This window comes from Vanrija pseudolonga, chromosome 5, assembly GCF_020906515.1.
Source record: "Vanrija pseudolonga chromosome 5, complete sequence".
In the NCBI taxonomy this organism is placed as follows: Eukaryota; Fungi; Basidiomycota; class Tremellomycetes; order Trichosporonales; family Trichosporonaceae; genus Vanrija; species Vanrija pseudolonga.
In genome coordinates this window covers 2,405,185-2,421,401 of record NC_085853.1, presented here as the reverse complement: position 1 = coordinate 2,421,401, position 16,217 = coordinate 2,405,185, and the positions used below count along the sequence as shown (strand labels likewise).

Below are 16,217 nucleotides of genomic sequence, written 5' to 3'. Positions count from 1 at the left end.
CTGAGGCGATCGCTACTAGTGCGACAGGGCCCACCCAACGGAACTCGAGGTTCAAGTGATACACTCTTGCTGTGCGAATGACGTGTCACACAGTGGCTCCGAACACTCGCCTCGGCGACTTGGGTGTTTGACCCGCCCGAGTAGACCATAATGAGACCATGTACTGAATGCATCGATGATATAGCCTTGGTATGTTGCTGGGTGTGGTGGTGGCGTGGGAAGGTGGATGATGCCGAACGAAGCCGGAATGCAATGTTGGTGACGCCGGCTCTTCTTTCTTAACAACAACCATAAACACAATATGGCAGCAGCGGCAGCGGAATCGGTCCCGCGCCTTGCTCCCCCCCTTCGGCCACATGGCTGGTGCTTGTCGGCTGGCGGCGCTGCGTCCCGGCCTCGCCCTTCATCCCGAGAAACGATTTGGGTCCTTGACGGAGAGTGGTATCGACGAAACTCGGCGTTCGCTCGATCCCGATTCATATTCATTCGGCATCTCGACCAGCGAGACTCACGGGGACGCTGTACAAACCGGGGTATGTGCTACGTACATGTAGTACTGGATGGAGCGTACATGTAGTACTGGATGGAGGGAGGCCTGGCCGTTGCTCAAGCCAGTTGAGCAAGTCACTTGCAACCGATCCCGAGAAGATTTGTGATGAACCCCCCCAAAGGTGGCACGAAATCCGCCACAATTGGTGTGACACCGCCTAGAATCCCGCATAGTAGGTTGGTGCCATCGTCAGGAAACTCGGCGACGATGCGAGCTTGGATCGACCCATCAGGATTGGGGAAAAGATCACCGTTGGGTAGCGGGGTATAAGCGAGGACCTTGAGCTCCCAGCCGGCAGGAGTCGTGACAAACCAGTCATTCGCCGAGACGTATGACTCGTGGGTGACCGGTCCCACCTTGACTTGGCCCTCGGGGTCGTATTCGTAGTATTCGTCCCAGCTCCAATAGCTGCACTCGCGAGCATACTCAGCGATCACACTTTGAAGGTACGGTTTCCATCCTTTTTGCCCCGGACTTTGCATTTGCTCGATCTTGATAGCGAGGTCGAGGTCCCTCAAAATGAAGTTGCCAGAAATTGCAGGGGGAGCCGGTACACGAGCCCTGATCCGGACTGGCGTGCTCGTCCGCGTGATGTCGCATCCTCCGTCATCGCACAACTCATCGAGCGCCTTTTTCCACATGTCAGCTGGTCCAGGGGTGTCCTGTGGCCAAAAGCCACCCAGTGTCATGTTGTTGCCATGGTACCACACTGAGGTGTTTATCATGACAATCGACGGTATCGATGGGTTGTCCCAAGTGGAATTCATCGTAGAACTGGGCTGACCAGTGAGAGGCCCTGTCGAGCTCGCCTTGTGACTTTTCGTTGGGATAGGGATGTTTGGAACTCCGGGTAGATCGAGGCCATCCGAGGATGATTCGGCGGCTGCCTCAGAATGCGTCTTGGTAGCAGGCTGTCCACCCTGGTTGTCGGCAGGAGCCTGGGTGTGGCCATTATTGTTTCCTCCGCCGTCGTGACCGGCTTTGGGAGCCTTTGGATTCTATCGAGTCAGCCATGTTGGTGGCAATGTGGCAGTTGGTGAACATACCGGGAGGGGGTTTCCCATCGCCATAGAGGCCACAACGGCGGCGGTGAAGAGCTTGTAGAAAAGCATGAGAATGGATAATGTTGAGCAGGGAGAGGCGACGGAAGGCTTGAAGAGAGTGAGATGCCTCCACGGTGGACCTGCATTTATACCTTCTTGTGACAATAACGTCTCCCTCGTCACCCCCTCTGTGGCCCCGTCGTGGTGAAGGTCTTGCCTATCCCCGCGGCTGGTCAGTGAGCCCGGGAAGCCATGCCGCGATCCCCTGGTCGTCAAGAGCCATGTTTGTGTCCACGCCGTTACACGTTCCAGATTGACGCCAACAAAGGAGAGAGCTGTTCCTTCTGTTGGAGGTGACGGAGGAGAAGCGCGCACCTCGTCAGTGCGCCTCGGTCGCGGACGATGTCCCTCAAGACGCGAATACGTAGCGCGACACAGCAACCCCTCCCGTCGTCAAGAAAGATGTTTGTTAGCAGTAGCCAAGAAAGAGGTTTGTGACCTGTCGTCAAGAAAGATGTTTGTCAGCTGTAGCAGAATGGCACAAGTAGCGAGCACGATCCCTCAGCTGACCTCAGCGGATACGGCTGCCATCGGGCTTCGGAGGATCGCAACGTCGTGGCCCCTTGTCATTCAGCCGGGGGGCGATGCGACGCCAGCCGACCGGATGGCGATCAATCGGAAACACCTGTATGACCTCGGGCGTCAGCGTGTCAGAGGCCCAGAGACCGGTGGCCCGTCGAGGCAGAGAGTTCAAGTCGGGTAAGAAGTCCGTGGCCGTCCGGAAATAGCCAACGGGCGTGACTGGGTCTGAGAGGCACTCCGTGGTGGATGTGGAGGTTGTCGCAGCCCCTTCGGCTCCACAAGGGCCTAAAGTGTTTGAATGTGCCTCACCGGACTACTGTTTCGCTGTTGACACATTCGAGAGACTTGGGACCTCTCGGGTGGTGTGATGTGCGACGCGTTGCGGTCCTTGGTGACCTGGACCGAAAGTGAAGGCCGGGTTTGAAGGTATCCAGTTTTTGTTTGATACAGCTTGGCCAGATCGAGTATGGAGTACGACGCGATCTAACAATAGATCAAACGTCGCGATAACAAGGCACTGAGGTGGTGGCACGGCACTGCCACAGTACGGCATCCATGCTCACGCGTGCGTTTCAACTTTCAACACCATGTGTTGCAGCAGCCGAGGCCCCACAGAATGTGATATTGTCCACAACAGGCACCGAGTAGTCTGGTCTTGCTGGTGGTCACAAGATGCAAGATACCATGACAACGGTCGTCCGCGTCTTGCCTAAATAGCTCGGGGGCGAGGTGTTGTGTTTGCTCCCCAACCTGCCCTCCCGCCCTCCTGTTCACCGCGGCTCCCACCATGCGTTTCTTGCCGATCATACTCGCCCTCTTCTCGGCCACAGTCTGGGCTCAAACCAATTCGACTAGCCCAACTCACTCCAATTCAACTGGTACACCGTACCCGGGGGTCCTCAACTCGCCGAACTTGACCGTCATCTACCCGAAGGCTGGCGATTACTGTGAGTCACAAGACGCGCGGGCACTCACACTGTTGCAAGGGTCATTCCCGTTCGTTCCAGACTGGCCGGTGATTTTCACCATTGCGAACAGCACACAGCAGCAATACGGGTTGTTCATGGCTCTCAGTAATGTAAACGATTCGACCATACGCATGGGCTCCATGATTGATGCCTGGGATAACCGTACGTGGCGACTGGCTATTGGGAGTGCGGATATTCCTTACTCCCAACAAAGCCACCGACTGGGTGTGTGGCCAGGCCGCTAACCAGAAGCACAGCTCGCGCGCAGCCAAACAACTACACCCCAGCAACCAACAAAGACTGGCCGGCGGATCAATACTGGCACCCCTGGGATATTTCCCCACATTCATACCTCAACTGGACAGAGGAGTATGGCCTCCACCCCGGCAGTGGATACTTCATCACCATTTACCTCATGGTGGGCGGCAATCGGGTTGCAGATGCTCGTGAGACCTGTGATCCGTGATTGAACTGACATGCCCCAGCTATTGTTGTCTCCGACCTATTTGAGGTTCGCAACACCACAACAGTGGACCCGAATCTGCCAAAGGGCCCCAACAACCAGACGGTAGTTCCGCCGGCACCAACTCCGACTCCAAAGTCGGGCTCCCTGCCCATTCTGCCTTCCTTTGGGACTCTGGCCGGTGTAGGCGTAGGTGTTTGCGTCGGACTCATATCTGTCTTGGTGTGATGAGCTGGCATGGGGCACGTGGCGCACTCAGCTGGCTGTGGTGACCACTTATCATTCGCTCCACTGGGGATATCCAGTGGGGCCGGATGCTTTGGCCCTTTTGGGCCGCGGTTGTTTCGTGAAACCCGGTACATCTTTGCGATACCAACCAGTTGGAGTACAATCTTGGATGCTACCTATGTACACCTTTGGGGCCCTGCCCCAACACCATCTGTGGCGTTACTTCCGCAGTCATATCATGGCGTTACCCTTGCAGACGCCAACGACCGTGCCTCCCAGACGAGATGGCGTGAATGGTACATAGTGGTAGTGAGATGGACGAGTGCAGAGACTGCTCGGTGGACGGGTGGGTGTTGGCTTCCATTCTCATGTGAAGCCCGTAGGGGTGGGTGGGCGGGCGCGCAGGGTACTGCACGTGCAGGTGGGTAGGAGTGGAACGGAGTGTGAGCCAGCGCATAAGACCGCGGCGCCAACATACCCAAAAGGCATCTTACCACGATCGGCTAAGACGCTCGTGACGTGCACGCTGTCAGTGGCGTTTGACACGGAGCCCGTCGAGCTCGGAGACGAGACGACAGCGAAAACCACATGCGCCGGTGGCCACCCCAGTCCGCGCTGCGACCAAGACTCTCGCGAGCGCTACTACGACGACCGGCCCAACCGGTCCCCACTAACACGCGCTCGCCGTAGAGGCGACGCTATCTCGGGAGAGTCGCCCGGGTGCTTGCGCCTGCTGAGCCTCGTCTCGACACTCCCCAACTCGATTCATCACGTCCTTCCCATCGTAAGGGCGTATGGGGGGGGGGGGGGTCAGTACGCATCACGAACGGGCAGTGTGACAATGGTGGCTCGCTCTCAAGCAATGTACGCGTCCTCGCGTCACCATTCGCCCTCTCCCTGCTCATCATCGGTGACAGCAGAGCTTACGACGCGACGCGTCCTCGGTGCCTTGAACCGCGCCGGTCCATTCAGATATCGCAAAGGCCGCCGCCCCATGGCTGTGTGTGGATCAGACCGATCAGACGCGTCAGATGCCGGAGACGCGTCAGATGTTAGAGACGCGTCCCATGTCAGAGACGCGTTAGATGTCAGACGCGTCAGATGTCAGAGGCTGAATGCAACGACCACGCTGCACACACGTGGGCGATCGAACGGTCGATTGCGGCCGACGTCAGACCCCGTCTACAACCTACAAGTGCAGGGGGTGGCAGTAGCGTAGTCGTCCATTCGACCAGCGCTGGACTGAGGCGATCGCTGCTAGTGCGGATTGGACCCTAGAGAGCATAAGGTTGGGTGGGGTGAGAGCAGTGTCGCTGGGCGAATGACGTGTTCGCGCCGTGTACTAGCACGATTAAAACCCCCCAAGCATAACGTATGGGCGGGTGGGTTGTCAAGCAATCAGCCAACGAAGGCTCCGAAGGCTCCGAACACACTTGCTTGGTCGCGGCAAGCCTAGTGTTTGAGCTGGGCCCATTCGGCGGCAGCAAGTGGCTGTCAGTCGGAAGGTTGCCGTGCGTCCCGGCCTGTAGTGAGGCACTGGTGACAGCGGGCTGCGGGCTGGTGACGGGCGAATGTGTCCGCCGCTGGGCTGCGGTCTTCGCGAGCGAGTGTTTTGGCGGCTGTAACCACGGCGGCGGCGGTGGGCGCGGCGATTAACAGCGGACTGTTCTTGTACGTTGAAACGTGCGACCTGGCGACGGGGGTCGCGGGGGTCGCCGTGGGTGACGGGGTCCTGGCCGTCAATGCGCCGTAACAGACGTAAATTGACGCAGGAGCGAGGTACGGACAGACTGCAGCAGCACAACTGCAGAGGCACACACACAGCTTGTCGCATCTGCTACTGCCCGATCCGATTCATGCTTGTTGCCGAGTACGACGACGACTCTGACCCGAAACAAGCTCAGTGCGAGGCTCGATAGACCAGGAATCAGGCAGGATCTCAGGGCGGGAGGGGACCCAAAAGTGGGCATACTCGACGCAGCAGAGCTTGTCAGCAGCCAATACGCCGCCGTTGCCGCAATCCCGGCGCCACCGACGTCTTGTTTGACGTCCTCTTTGCCAAATTTTAGGGGTGGGCAGCTCGACAACTGGGTCGCTCGCACGCACGGAATGTTCGAGCCAGCGTCAAAATGGTTTTGCATGTTTTGGTCCGCAGCGGCGGCGGCATGTCACGCCGCGTCTGCCTCTGCGCGTTTCGCGTCGTCCTTTTTTTCGTCCTGGCCGCTGCTCCTACAGCGGTATGGGCTGCATTCAGGCTGGCTTGCACGTCTTATCGCGTAGGCTGCGGCTGCGCAACATGGCCACTATCGCCGCCCAGCGACACCCGCACTCTCGGCACGGTACGACATGGCCGTGGGATGCGGTGGCAAGCAGGTAGCGTGAGACATGCATGGCTGGTTATGGTGGGTGAGTAGGTGGGTGGGTGCCAGGCGGGCAAAGCAAGCAAGCCCCACTACGACAACAAGGATGTTTGCCATAAACAGTCAGTGGGCTCGACTTGGTTGCTCGCCGCTGTCGCCGTCTTGGCTCTTGGTCGTGACGGCAGCCATGGCTGACGCCATTTGAGGCTACGGCCGACATGCTTGCCCTCACTCTGCTGCTAGTCTTGTGGGCTGCTGCGCGGCGCAGGATCCCAGGACGCAGGCGCCAACAGAGTTTGAGGGGCTTATCCAAAGGGTCGAAAGAGGCGAATCGGTGCGACCCCTTATCGTATGCTAAATAGTGCCTTAGGACCGTGGTGTGTCTCGAGGCCCTGGCAAGTAGTTAGCACTGCTTGTCGCTGGCTGCCTGCACCCACGCGCCTGCCGCCGCCGGCAAGTGGTTTGCTGCTTACGATAGGGACAATAAACAAGTCCCTGACGAGGTGACGCTAGACTGACAAGAGGGCAGGATTGCAGGAGCAGAGCAGCTTTTAGCATCCAGTCGCCATTCCTGCCGTGGCGTGTAGGTGGCGTTTGGGAACAACCTCGTCAGCTCCCCACCCACCGCGACCGTTTTCCAAGCTGCATGGGTGTCTCTTTTGCGCGCGCATTATTAAACCCACTAGACTCGATGAAGAGCAGGAAGCACGTTTATCTGCTACTGCACACTGCCATAGACACACATACATAGACTAGACGCGCCGCAGAGCGCACTGCTTCGATTCCCACCACTTGTCACCGCCCTCATCCTCGCCCCCGCCCCAGCCAGCTGTCATCGTCCACAAGACGCGCCGCGCAGCCAAACACCAAACACCGCCCGTCTGCAGCTTTGCCCAACAGCATCTCCCCCTGCCAGACGCCACCACCGCCAGCCAGGCGCGCCGCAGTACTCGACAACCACAGGGTTCCTACTGCAAGCCATTGAATAGGCAGCACTTCAAACACCCAGCCCAGACGACTTGTCCGACAAGACTTCTGGTTGAGCCCGACTCGCTTGGCCCAATCCCCAGTCGCAACCACAAAGACAGGCGCCGCCCATTGTTCACCCAGTTGACGCCTCGCGTGTGTTGTTCTGCGCCGCCCGTAAAGTCTTGTGCATCGACACAACACTGTCCCTCATCGCCTCTTCGTGCCCCCATCGTCACTCGTTTACACTGCCGCGCGCTCTCGTCGCGTTATAATCACCCCCGACCACCCGTCCCCTCCTCTCCTCCAACCTCTCGCCACCCCCACCACAACCGTCACCATGCGCTTCACTCCCTTCGCCCTTCTCGTCCTCGCCGCGACCCCCTCGTTCGGCTTCTTCATCCAGCCCGGCCACCGCCGCGGCGCAGCCGGCGCACCAGCGACCGCGGCCAAGGCTCCCGTGCCGGCCCCCAAGCCCGTCGCCCCTGCCCCGCTCGACGCGCCATCAAAGCTCCAGCCCCGTGCCCCGCAGGCATCCAAGCGCATGGGCCAGCGGAGACGGTCAAAGAAGTCGGACATCCTCGTCAAGAAGGACTACTCGTCCTTCCTGTGTCCCGGCGGCGCCGTCGCCTGCCCCGTCCCTGCCGAGGGCTTCCCTGCCGGCCCCGACGGCGTCGCGCTGCCAGAGTATGCGACCAAGCTCGACGCGCAGCTCTCGTCCCTCGGCGACTGGTTCAAGGTCGGCTTTGAGTGCCTCGAGCTGGATTCAGAACTCAACCAGTGCGGCGGGTGCCTCGCGCTCGGTCAGGGGTGAGTCACTGTGCATGGCGCACGCACTCCCATGATCGGATCACTGACACATTGCACAGACAAGACTGCTCGACCATCGCCAACACGCGCGCAACGGGCTGCGAGAAGGGCGTGTGCACCGTCTTCTCGTGCATGCCTGGGTACACTGTCAGCGGCGACAAGCGCGAGTGTGTTCGCGCGTCGGATGCCGGCGGCCAGGCCGTCTTCCAGCAGCGCAGGTAACCCCTGCGGCAGCGCAGCAGAACCACCCCTCCCCCCCCCCCCCCCTACTAGACTAGTCGCCGCACCAAGATGTGCGGCGAGCCTAATGCGCGGATGTGCCCACCGGAGACATGACCCCCTCCCACCCACCCCCAGTGCCCTGCGCGCAGCGCCGCCGCAGCGGCAGCAGCCAGCAGCCAGCAGTAGCAGCGGCACATACACGGACACTTTCACATTATAGAGCCTGTACATACCATTGTGACGCAGCCGTCATAGCCCCTACCGAGGGTAATAGAATGTAAGGATGTCGACTGTCGAGTAGGCCGCCTTAGTCGTGGGAACGGCGTGGGACGGTATGGCGTGGAGTGCAGTGGAGCGGGACGCGTTGGGCTGCGCAGTTGGCGCGGCCAAGCTAGCGCTGCTGCTGCATGCCGTGCCGTGTTCGTCGGAGGCGGCGTCGGTGGCGACGCAGGAGCCGGACTGGCGGCTGTCGTGCTGTGCGTGAAGCAAGGCAGTACAGGTCAGCGAGGCAGTAGTTAGTCAACGTGGATGCAGGTGGAGTGGCGAGGCAAGGCGAGGCGGCGGGAAGGCTGGGGCGATGGCATGCCAGCCACAGCCTCGGGGCGGCGGGCGCTGAACGAAGCACCCCAGCGATCGATGCAGAGCGTCGTTGACGCCGAGAGCAGTGCAGACATCGATCAAGATGAGCAGAAGAGATGGGCAGAAGTGAAGAAGGAGCCCTGCACGACCAGTTTGTTCGCTTTTATAAACTCACTCTGCCCGTCGTCACAGTGGTGGTCACGAGGACACTGCTGCCCGAACAACTAGATACCCACCATCCCCTGCCCTGGTTGGCCAACGGATCAGGCGCGCGTCGTACGTCCGCGCCTCAACAACATGACCAGTGACATGGGTGTGTGTACGGCACAGTCGTGCAGGCTGGCTGTGTAAGGTGGCCGACGATGCCAAGGCCGACCGAGGACCGTCGCATGCGATCGGCAGCACGCCCACGGCCCACTCCCTGCCTATCGCCATTGTCCGGCCCGACTCCAGCGCTCCGGACCAAAGTCTCTCCGACTAGACTTTTCCCAACGACCCTCATGGACGTTTAGGCGGCTCGATCCCGACGCTGAGCGACACGGAGGATCCGCGGACGTGTGCGAGCAGCGAATCGCGCTGAGTCAGACTGACAGTGGCGGGTGTGCTCTGGCGGGACACAGGCAGCCGACGGCCGGACCCATGCCACTCGGCCTTTTCGTGGCATAGTCGTCGTGGCTATAAGAACGAGGCCGCGACCTGCCTCGCCTCGCCGCAGCCGTAGTGTGAATCAATCGAGCGAGGGCATCATGTCGTGCCCCGCGCACCGTCCCTCTAACGCTGACAGCGTGCCCGTCGTGCCCTGCGCGTGGGTGCAGCACGCCAAGTCGGCGGGCGTGGGCGACGTGCGCGCCGCGCCGGCCGCGATGGCGCTGCTCGAGAGCGAGCGTGCGAGAGTCGAGCCGGAGTGAGCGTGCTTTGTCCTTGCCCAAACGCCCGTCTGACGCCTGTGTTTAGGTACACCCGCGCCGTGCTCTCCGCGTACGCGGGCTCCAAGCTCGCCCGCGGGCGGCCAGCAGCCAAAGTGAACGCCAAGCTCCTCACCCTCGAGCGGCAGGTGTGTAGCGTGCACGCACCGACCCCGAGCCGGCTGGCTGACACCGCGACCAGTACCCGGCCTACGCGCCAGACTTTGCGGCGGTACGCCTCGCGCTCGACCTGCCGCTGTGCATGATCCTCGGGCCGGCGACGCCGGGGTACAGCGCCGAGTGGCCGTACCATTATGCCCATCGGGGGAGGGTGGTGCCGCCGCCTGCTTACGACGAGGGCGGGGGCGGGGGCGACGGAGCTCCTCCGGGGTACGCCGAGTGAGACTGCGCGTAGCGAGGCTGTTGTTGTATGACTGTACGCTGTTTCATAATACACGGACAATGCAAACGGACATTGGAGGCGGGGAGAGGAGAGCACGACGCGCACGGCGCGTAGACCGCACGCAGCGCGCATATAGGCGCAGGCGACCTCGGCGCCGCGCCGGGTGGGGTGGGTGTCGCCACGGTGGGGTCGAGAGTGGGGGTGGCACTTCGATCGAGCTTCGGCACTGTCGGCCCCAGATGTGAATAATATCGGGGGGCAGTCAGGCAGGCAGGTGGGAATCCGCATTGTCGGGGGACACGGCGGACACGCACGTCTGCTGCTGCGTGCATACCTCGCTCATGTATGCTGCATTGGCGTTGGCGTTGTACACTGCGCCTCGTGCACCATGTCGACACCGCGGAGACACTCGAGCGCGAGCAGTGTCGCCTCTAGTAGCGCCGGCTCGAGCTGGACCTCGCGCTGTATGCGGCTGTCTAGTGTGAGTCGGGCGAGAGAGAGACACATTGCTCACGCGCACCCAGCCGCTCGGGATTGGGAGGGTACGCGCCGCGCCGGACGCCATGGCGCTGCTCGAGACGGTCCGCGCGCGCGCCGAGCCAGAGTGAGTGGGGGCGAGGCCGCCAGCCGGCGTCGTCACGCCGACGCCGACGCCGCGGCGACAGCGACAGCGACGAAGACCACGGCTCACCCGCTCCCCCAGATACGCGCGCGCCGTGCTGCAGGCCTACGCGGGCGCCAAGCTCGCGCGCGGCAGGCCAAGGGTGAAAGTGAACGCGAAGCTGCTCTCGCTCGAGCGCCAGGTGAGCTGGCACAATCTGCATCTCCGCGCCGGAGCTAACGATACCCCCTTCTCTGTCTGCCTGCCCACGTCGCCATGTCCCACGCCTGTACGCCAACAGTACCCAGCGTACGCGCCCGACTTTGCGGCCGTGCGGCTCGCATTCGACCTGCCGCTGTGCATGATCCTCGGGCCCCAGACGCCGGGTTACGACGCGGATAACCCGTACCACTATGCGCATCGGGGGCGCGTGGTCCCGCCGCCAGCGTACGACCATGAGAGCAGCCCGCCAGAGTATGTCGAGGGGGTGGGCGCGCCCGCGTACGCTCCGTGAGCTGTGAGCCGAGCACGGTGGTTTCCATGGGCTGTGGGGCATGATACACGCGTTGTACAGGGTTGTACGTTCTGGGACTATGGACATGGGATGGCTTTGGCCGTGGTGGGCAGGCAGAGGCTCGGAACACCGGCCCGGACGTCGCGTCGCTCTCCCCACCCCATTTCTCTCGGCGCACCTCGGCGCGCGCACGCTCACTGGGCTGGGGACTGAGCGCTATGCAGCCTCACCCCCGCCGTGCAAACTGACAACATGCGCGCGCCGAAGGGAGCCGACCGAGCAGTCGTTCGTCCCCGACGCGACGCGGAATCACCGACTACCGACCGTCTCGGCCAAGTCGTATGCCAAGAACGCGCGCTGGGCTCGCCGCAGCTCTACGGGGCCAACATCACATCGGCAGGGTAATGCCCAGCTAGCTAGCTGCCCCGCGCCGCAGCAACCCAGCGCAACCCGCCGCCTCGGCGCGCCTCGGCGCCAAGAAGGGTGCGCTTCCCCCGCCCGTCTCCGCCTGCATCACCCGAGACGCCCCGCCTAGTACTCTAGTCCCATGCATTGATATTGTACAGTGCGTGCTTGCTTGCTTGCTTGTGTCTTCTGATCCTCTCTCTCTGCTTGTCGGCGGCCGCTCGGCCAACTCTAGTCGCTGTAGTCTGCAGCTGTTCTAAATCCGTCCATGTCGTACTCCTCCGAGCCAGCCGGCGCTTGTACCGGCAGCGGCGGCGGGCGGCGGTGCCACTGCGGGGCAGGGGCACTAGTGATCGTCCCGTCATGTATGTAGCACATGGCTCGGCTGGCTAGGCGTCGGCGACGGCCGCGACACCGTAGCTGGGCGGCTCGTCGCCGTCGCCGTACATGGGCGGCGGGCCATGTACCTCCCAGTACTTGTTCTCGCGCTCCTGTCTCCTCTGCTCGAGGTACTCGATCACTTCGGACGGCGGGAGGTTGTAGTCTTCCCTCACGGAGATGAAGACGTCTGCGAGGGATGCACAGGGCATCTGGGGCATGTTAGCGGGTGTGCAAGCGCAACTAGTTGGAGGGAGGCTGGACGGCGCAGCTGGGTGCTAGTGGACGGCCAAAGCCGGTGACGTCTGCTTAACCCGACGACCGGACTTGTACCGGGGTTTCGCGGCTGCACTGCCCCTCCTGCCCCTCCTGCCAACGCCGGCACACTCACCTGCGACTCGATGATGAGCAGTTTGGTGTCGATCTTGCGCGCCGAGCGGCCCTTGGCGCGCTTGAGCTCGACGTATGCGGAGACAATGGAGCGGGCGTACCTGGGGTGTGTGAGTGGTGTTCGGTCGGGGCTCAGGTGCGGCTGGGGGAGGTACGCCGAGGCAGCGGTGCGCAGCGGAGTGGCGAGGAGCGCATGACGCCGAGGCATGCCCGAGCTTCGCTTGCCAACGCCGACGCCGACGCCGACGCCGTCGCCAGCCTGCCTCCCGCCCACTCCGAGCCCGCGGTCACCCACTCACTCTGGATTCCGGCGCGCCTTCTGCGTGCTGATGGCCCCAATGACATCCTTGCTCTCCTTGACGGTCGACGGCTCGATGGCGCGGCGCGCGATCTGGGGCGGGTCGCGGGGGGTCGGTGCCATGGGGGTGGGTGGGGGGCTGGGGGAAAGGGGTGTTGAATTGGGTGGTCTGTTTAAACGTTTGTCGACGCTGCCTGTGTCGTCGTCGCTGTCGTCGTCGTTGTGCTCGTTTCGTCGGTGGTTCTAAAAGTACAACTGTTGTGCGTGTGCGCGATAGATGTGGGGTTGGGGTAGGGGCGTCCCCTCCGTCGACATCTATATAGCTATGTAAGTGGACGAGGGTTGGTGAGCACAGAGAGATGCCAAGCAGCGGTGCCAAGTATCGTCCAAGACAGAGCAGTCTGCATGCCGCCGGCTGCGTGAGACTGAGTTTTCGCAGGTTTCGCTTTCGTGCTCACTGCCTTGGCTGCTTACAGCACGTTCCCGGGATAGCGGGCGGCTGGGGAACCTAAGGGACAGAGGCCTTCGGCTACGTCGTCGTCACTGATCTGGGGCCTCGTTCTTGCTGCGGTGCCACGCCTCAAAGCCACAAAGTGCCACTTTACCCCACTCTACGGCCACCCCTGAAGCTGACCTTGACATTCCCCACGGAGCGGATATGACATGCTTGTCCTGACGCGACGACAAGACAGCTCCACTATAATACATCATCATCACGACAACGGCCTGGTGGAGCATGCATACAGTCACTCCTGCGCGACGCGTCGGAATGCAATGGAGCTGAAGATCGGCGGCCAAGCTACTTGGCGGTGGGCTGACGTCGTGCGTGCGTGGCCAGAACGTGGTATCCAAGGTGGTGCACCGCTGTACCGCCGTGGGCCCAAGTATACATGCCCCGAGGCAGATGCAGCTCACTCTCGCTCGCTCGCTTCCACCCCGCAGCCACAGCCTCGCTTGGCGCCGTCTGGACTCTTGCAGCGGATCGACAGCGTACCTCCTCATCGCCTCGGTTCTCCTCCTCGTTCCGCCGGGTGATACGGCCGCCGCGTTTGGCACGTTGAAACGTCTCGGGCTTGGCACTGACGCTCGAGCTCTGACACGAGAGGAGCTTGGCGGTCTCGACCAGTGGCGACTGCCACGTTACGGCCTGGTGGCAGTTGCTCGAGGTGCTCGGTGAACCTCGGCTCGGGACGATGCATCACTCGGCGTATCTGCGCTTCCTTCCGAGCCCCCTCCGTTCATCGCCACTGAGCAAGCACCTCGGTGTCGACTTACTCCCTCGGACGACCGACTACTGCCCTCACAGCAACTGCGCTGCCACTCATTGTTGCCTGTATTGCAGCTCGCATCTCACAACAGTCAATGTACAACGGTGTCTGTCTTCTCCATCTATCAATGATGCTGCTGGTAGCTGCAATGGTGTGCGTCGGTCCAGCCACCGCTAAAACCATTGTCCCTAGAAAACAAAAAGTGTCGGTCGTGCGTGTCGGTCGTCGTGTCTCGGTGGTTGTAGTGTCATGTGTCGTGTACGCGGGTAGGTACGCGTGTGCCGGTTCTATGCTGTCTGGTTGTCTGCGTGGTGGATGCTGTACCACGCGTCGTTGTTGTGGTGGGGGCGTGTGTCGTGGTGCTGTGGCACAACGCCATTTCGTCTACTTGCAGCGCCTTGTACGAGCGCGCGTTGTGCCGTGTATACGCCGTGCTCGTGCTCGCTGCGCTCGCACTCGCCCCGCCTACTCCATCTTGACCCACACAAACTCGTCGCCACACCCCTCGCCCACCTCCTCCACCTTGACGTACTCTGGCGGGCTGGCGTCGTCGCTCGGCGCGTCCAGCGCAACGTCGTACGCTGGCGGCTCGGACACGTACGGCGGGGCGGGGGTGCAGAGCTTGCGCAGCTCGTGTGCGCGGGCCGCGAGGCGCGCTTCTTGCTGGCGTGCGTACCGCGCCAGGACGTACGACGTGCGGAGTGTGTGTTCTTCGCGTGCTGCGACGAATGCTGCGGCCTGAAGAGGGAGCTGCCGATGTCAGTACGGATGCTGGCGCTCGCTCGCTCGCTCGCTCGCTGGCCACACTCACCCTCCGCTCAAGCGTGCCCAGCTTGAAATGAATGTAGTCTTTCGACTTTTTGCGCGCGAGCTTGACGTTGATATACTCTGACACGACCTGCTGCGCGAATCTGGGTGCCACGGTCAGCGCTGGGCTCGGTGGGGCGGGGCGCCCAGCCTCGAGGCGCGGGGCGAAGCGCGAGCTTTGTGCATGGGCCGCGACCCGCGCACGCGCACGCACACGGCGACACTTACACATAGTCGTCGAGGGCATGCTGTGTCTCGAGCACGGCGACCACGTCGTAGGAGCAGTTGACGAGCGTCGGCCCCGCGGTGATGATGGCGCCCGCGCGGGATTCACGGCGTTGCTGGCGATACTCTGCGAACCAGCCCTTTGGCGGCGACGGAGACGTGCAGTCTGGTGATGGCGGGCGCGCGAGGGTGGACAGGGAGAGGGTCGACGAGGACGGCGTGCACTGCGTGTGTGTGTGAGTTGTGCAGAGGGCGCTCGCTGCCGCTGGTGGCCCACTCACCATGGCCACGGCGGTCGCGGCATTGGTCGAGGTGCCCGAGGCTGCGCTCGAGCGCCGGTGCATTGGGAACGACGAGACGCGGGCTGCGACGGTCGTCATGGCTGTGGTGGGTCAAGGGAGCGTGGTGAGGTGTAGCGAGTGTGAAGTCGAGCTAGCTGTGAGAGAGACGAGTGGAGCTGTTGTAGTCGTTGACACGATGATAGGCGTCGAGGTTGCTTCTTGACTTCTACTACTCGGGGTGCAGGTGGTGGCCGAGGTGCGATACGATGACCGGGGCTCGTCGACGCAGGCGCCGCTCTTGCTGTGCTGTTGCTGATGCTTCTTGTCGACGGTCGTCACGGGGAGCTGCGGGCGAGAGTGGGCGAAGAGACAATGCGTGCGAGCTATGGTGCTTGCTACCTCGACATGACAACAACGAAGAAGGGGGGGGCGAGGACAACGTGTATCCACCTGCTACGACTTGACAACAAGACTAATATTCAATAATACATTCCCAGCGGCTGGTCTCGGGGGTGCGTCATGGCGCTACATTGCTACTGCATGCCGTACGTCGCTCCTCGCTCCTCTCTGCAAACTCAGTTTGCACAGCTCGGGCCCCGCTAGACAAAAAAAAAAAAAAAGTTGACGTGCCGGGGTGTGCGCATCATAACAAAACCGTGAGCAGCCCTCGGGAGGCGCGCCTCGTCTCGACAACAGTGGCTGCTTGCGGCTTGCGGCATTGATCGTGGCTCGCTCGCGGGGCGGTTATGCCCATGGCGTCAGCAGAATGGCGACATTACACGGCCCAGCAAAAGTCGTGCCTCGCGCCTCTGCTCCCCTCGCTCCCTCAACTCCACAATCCTCGACCGACGACCGATAACACCCAGCGCTGTGGTGGCGCGAGCTTGTGCCAGCTGGCCCTGCCCTGGTAGCCGGCCGCCAGCAAGCCCGCGTCGTCTCGTCGCCGAGCAGCGTCACAATAAATTACTGGG

The 16,217-nt window shown here is 61.9% G+C and overlaps 7 protein-coding genes across 7 annotated transcripts; 4 read left to right on the top strand and 3 right to left on the bottom strand.

The window, feature by feature from the left end:
• Positions 1-624: 624 nt before the first annotated feature.
• On the bottom strand, positions 625-1,239 carry LOC62_05G007651 (uncharacterized protein; the record flags this gene model as incomplete). The annotated part of the gene is made up of 1 exon (XM_062774172.1): positions 625-1,239. One exon carries the CDS (start codon positions 1,237-1,239, stop codon positions 625-627), a length of 615 nt encoding a protein of 204 aa, XP_062630156.1.
• Positions 1,240-3,274: 2,035 nt separating this feature from the next.
• LOC62_05G007650 (uncharacterized protein) lies at positions 3,275-3,613 on the top strand (the record flags this gene model as incomplete). The annotated part of the gene is made up of 3 exons (XM_062774171.1): positions 3,275-3,305; positions 3,431-3,561; positions 3,584-3,613. 3 exons carry the CDS (start codon positions 3,275-3,277, stop codon positions 3,611-3,613), a joined length of 192 nt encoding a protein of 63 aa, XP_062630155.1.
• A 3,277-nt stretch (positions 3,614-6,890) lies between these two features.
• priA_13 (Protein priA) lies at positions 6,891-8,609 on the top strand. Its single transcript, XM_062774170.1, has 2 exons — positions 6,891-7,970; positions 8,030-8,609. Exons 1-2 carry the CDS (start codon positions 7,501-7,503, stop codon positions 8,190-8,192), a joined length of 633 nt encoding a protein of 210 aa, XP_062630154.1. The 5' UTR covers positions 6,891-7,500; the 3' UTR covers positions 8,193-8,609.
• Positions 8,610-9,634: 1,025 nt separating this feature from the next.
• LOC62_05G007648 (uncharacterized protein) lies at positions 9,635-10,079 on the top strand (the record flags this gene model as incomplete). The annotated part of the gene is made up of 3 exons (XM_062774169.1): positions 9,635-9,675; positions 9,726-9,825; positions 9,879-10,079. 3 exons carry the CDS (start codon positions 9,635-9,637, stop codon positions 10,077-10,079), a joined length of 342 nt encoding a protein of 113 aa, XP_062630153.1.
• Positions 10,080-10,642: 563 nt separating this feature from the next.
• On the top strand, positions 10,643-11,194 carry LOC62_05G007647 (uncharacterized protein; the record flags this gene model as incomplete). The annotated part of the gene is made up of 3 exons (XM_062774168.1): positions 10,643-10,683; positions 10,783-10,882; positions 10,982-11,194. 3 exons carry the CDS (start codon positions 10,643-10,645, stop codon positions 11,192-11,194), a joined length of 354 nt encoding a protein of 117 aa, XP_062630152.1.
• Positions 11,195-11,740: 546 nt separating this feature from the next.
• On the bottom strand, positions 11,741-12,793 carry LOC62_05G007646 (uncharacterized protein). Its single transcript, XM_062774167.1, has 3 exons — positions 12,667-12,793; positions 12,369-12,468; positions 11,741-12,189 (listed from the first exon to the last, which is right to left on the bottom strand). The coding sequence occupies exons 1-3, from the start codon at positions 12,786-12,788 to the stop codon at positions 11,989-11,991; spliced, it is 423 nt and encodes a 140-aa protein (XP_062630151.1). The 5' UTR covers positions 12,789-12,793; the 3' UTR covers positions 11,741-11,988.
• Positions 12,794-13,989: 1,196 nt separating this feature from the next.
• LOC62_05G007645 (uncharacterized protein) lies at positions 13,990-15,345 on the bottom strand (the record flags this gene model as incomplete). Its single annotated transcript, XM_062774166.1, has 4 exons — positions 13,990-14,683; positions 14,745-14,844; positions 14,969-15,189; positions 15,247-15,345. The coding sequence occupies 4 exons, from the start codon at positions 15,343-15,345 to the stop codon at positions 14,399-14,401; spliced, it is 705 nt and encodes a 234-aa protein (XP_062630150.1). The 3' UTR covers positions 13,990-14,398.
• Positions 15,346-16,217: the final 872 nt, after the last annotated feature.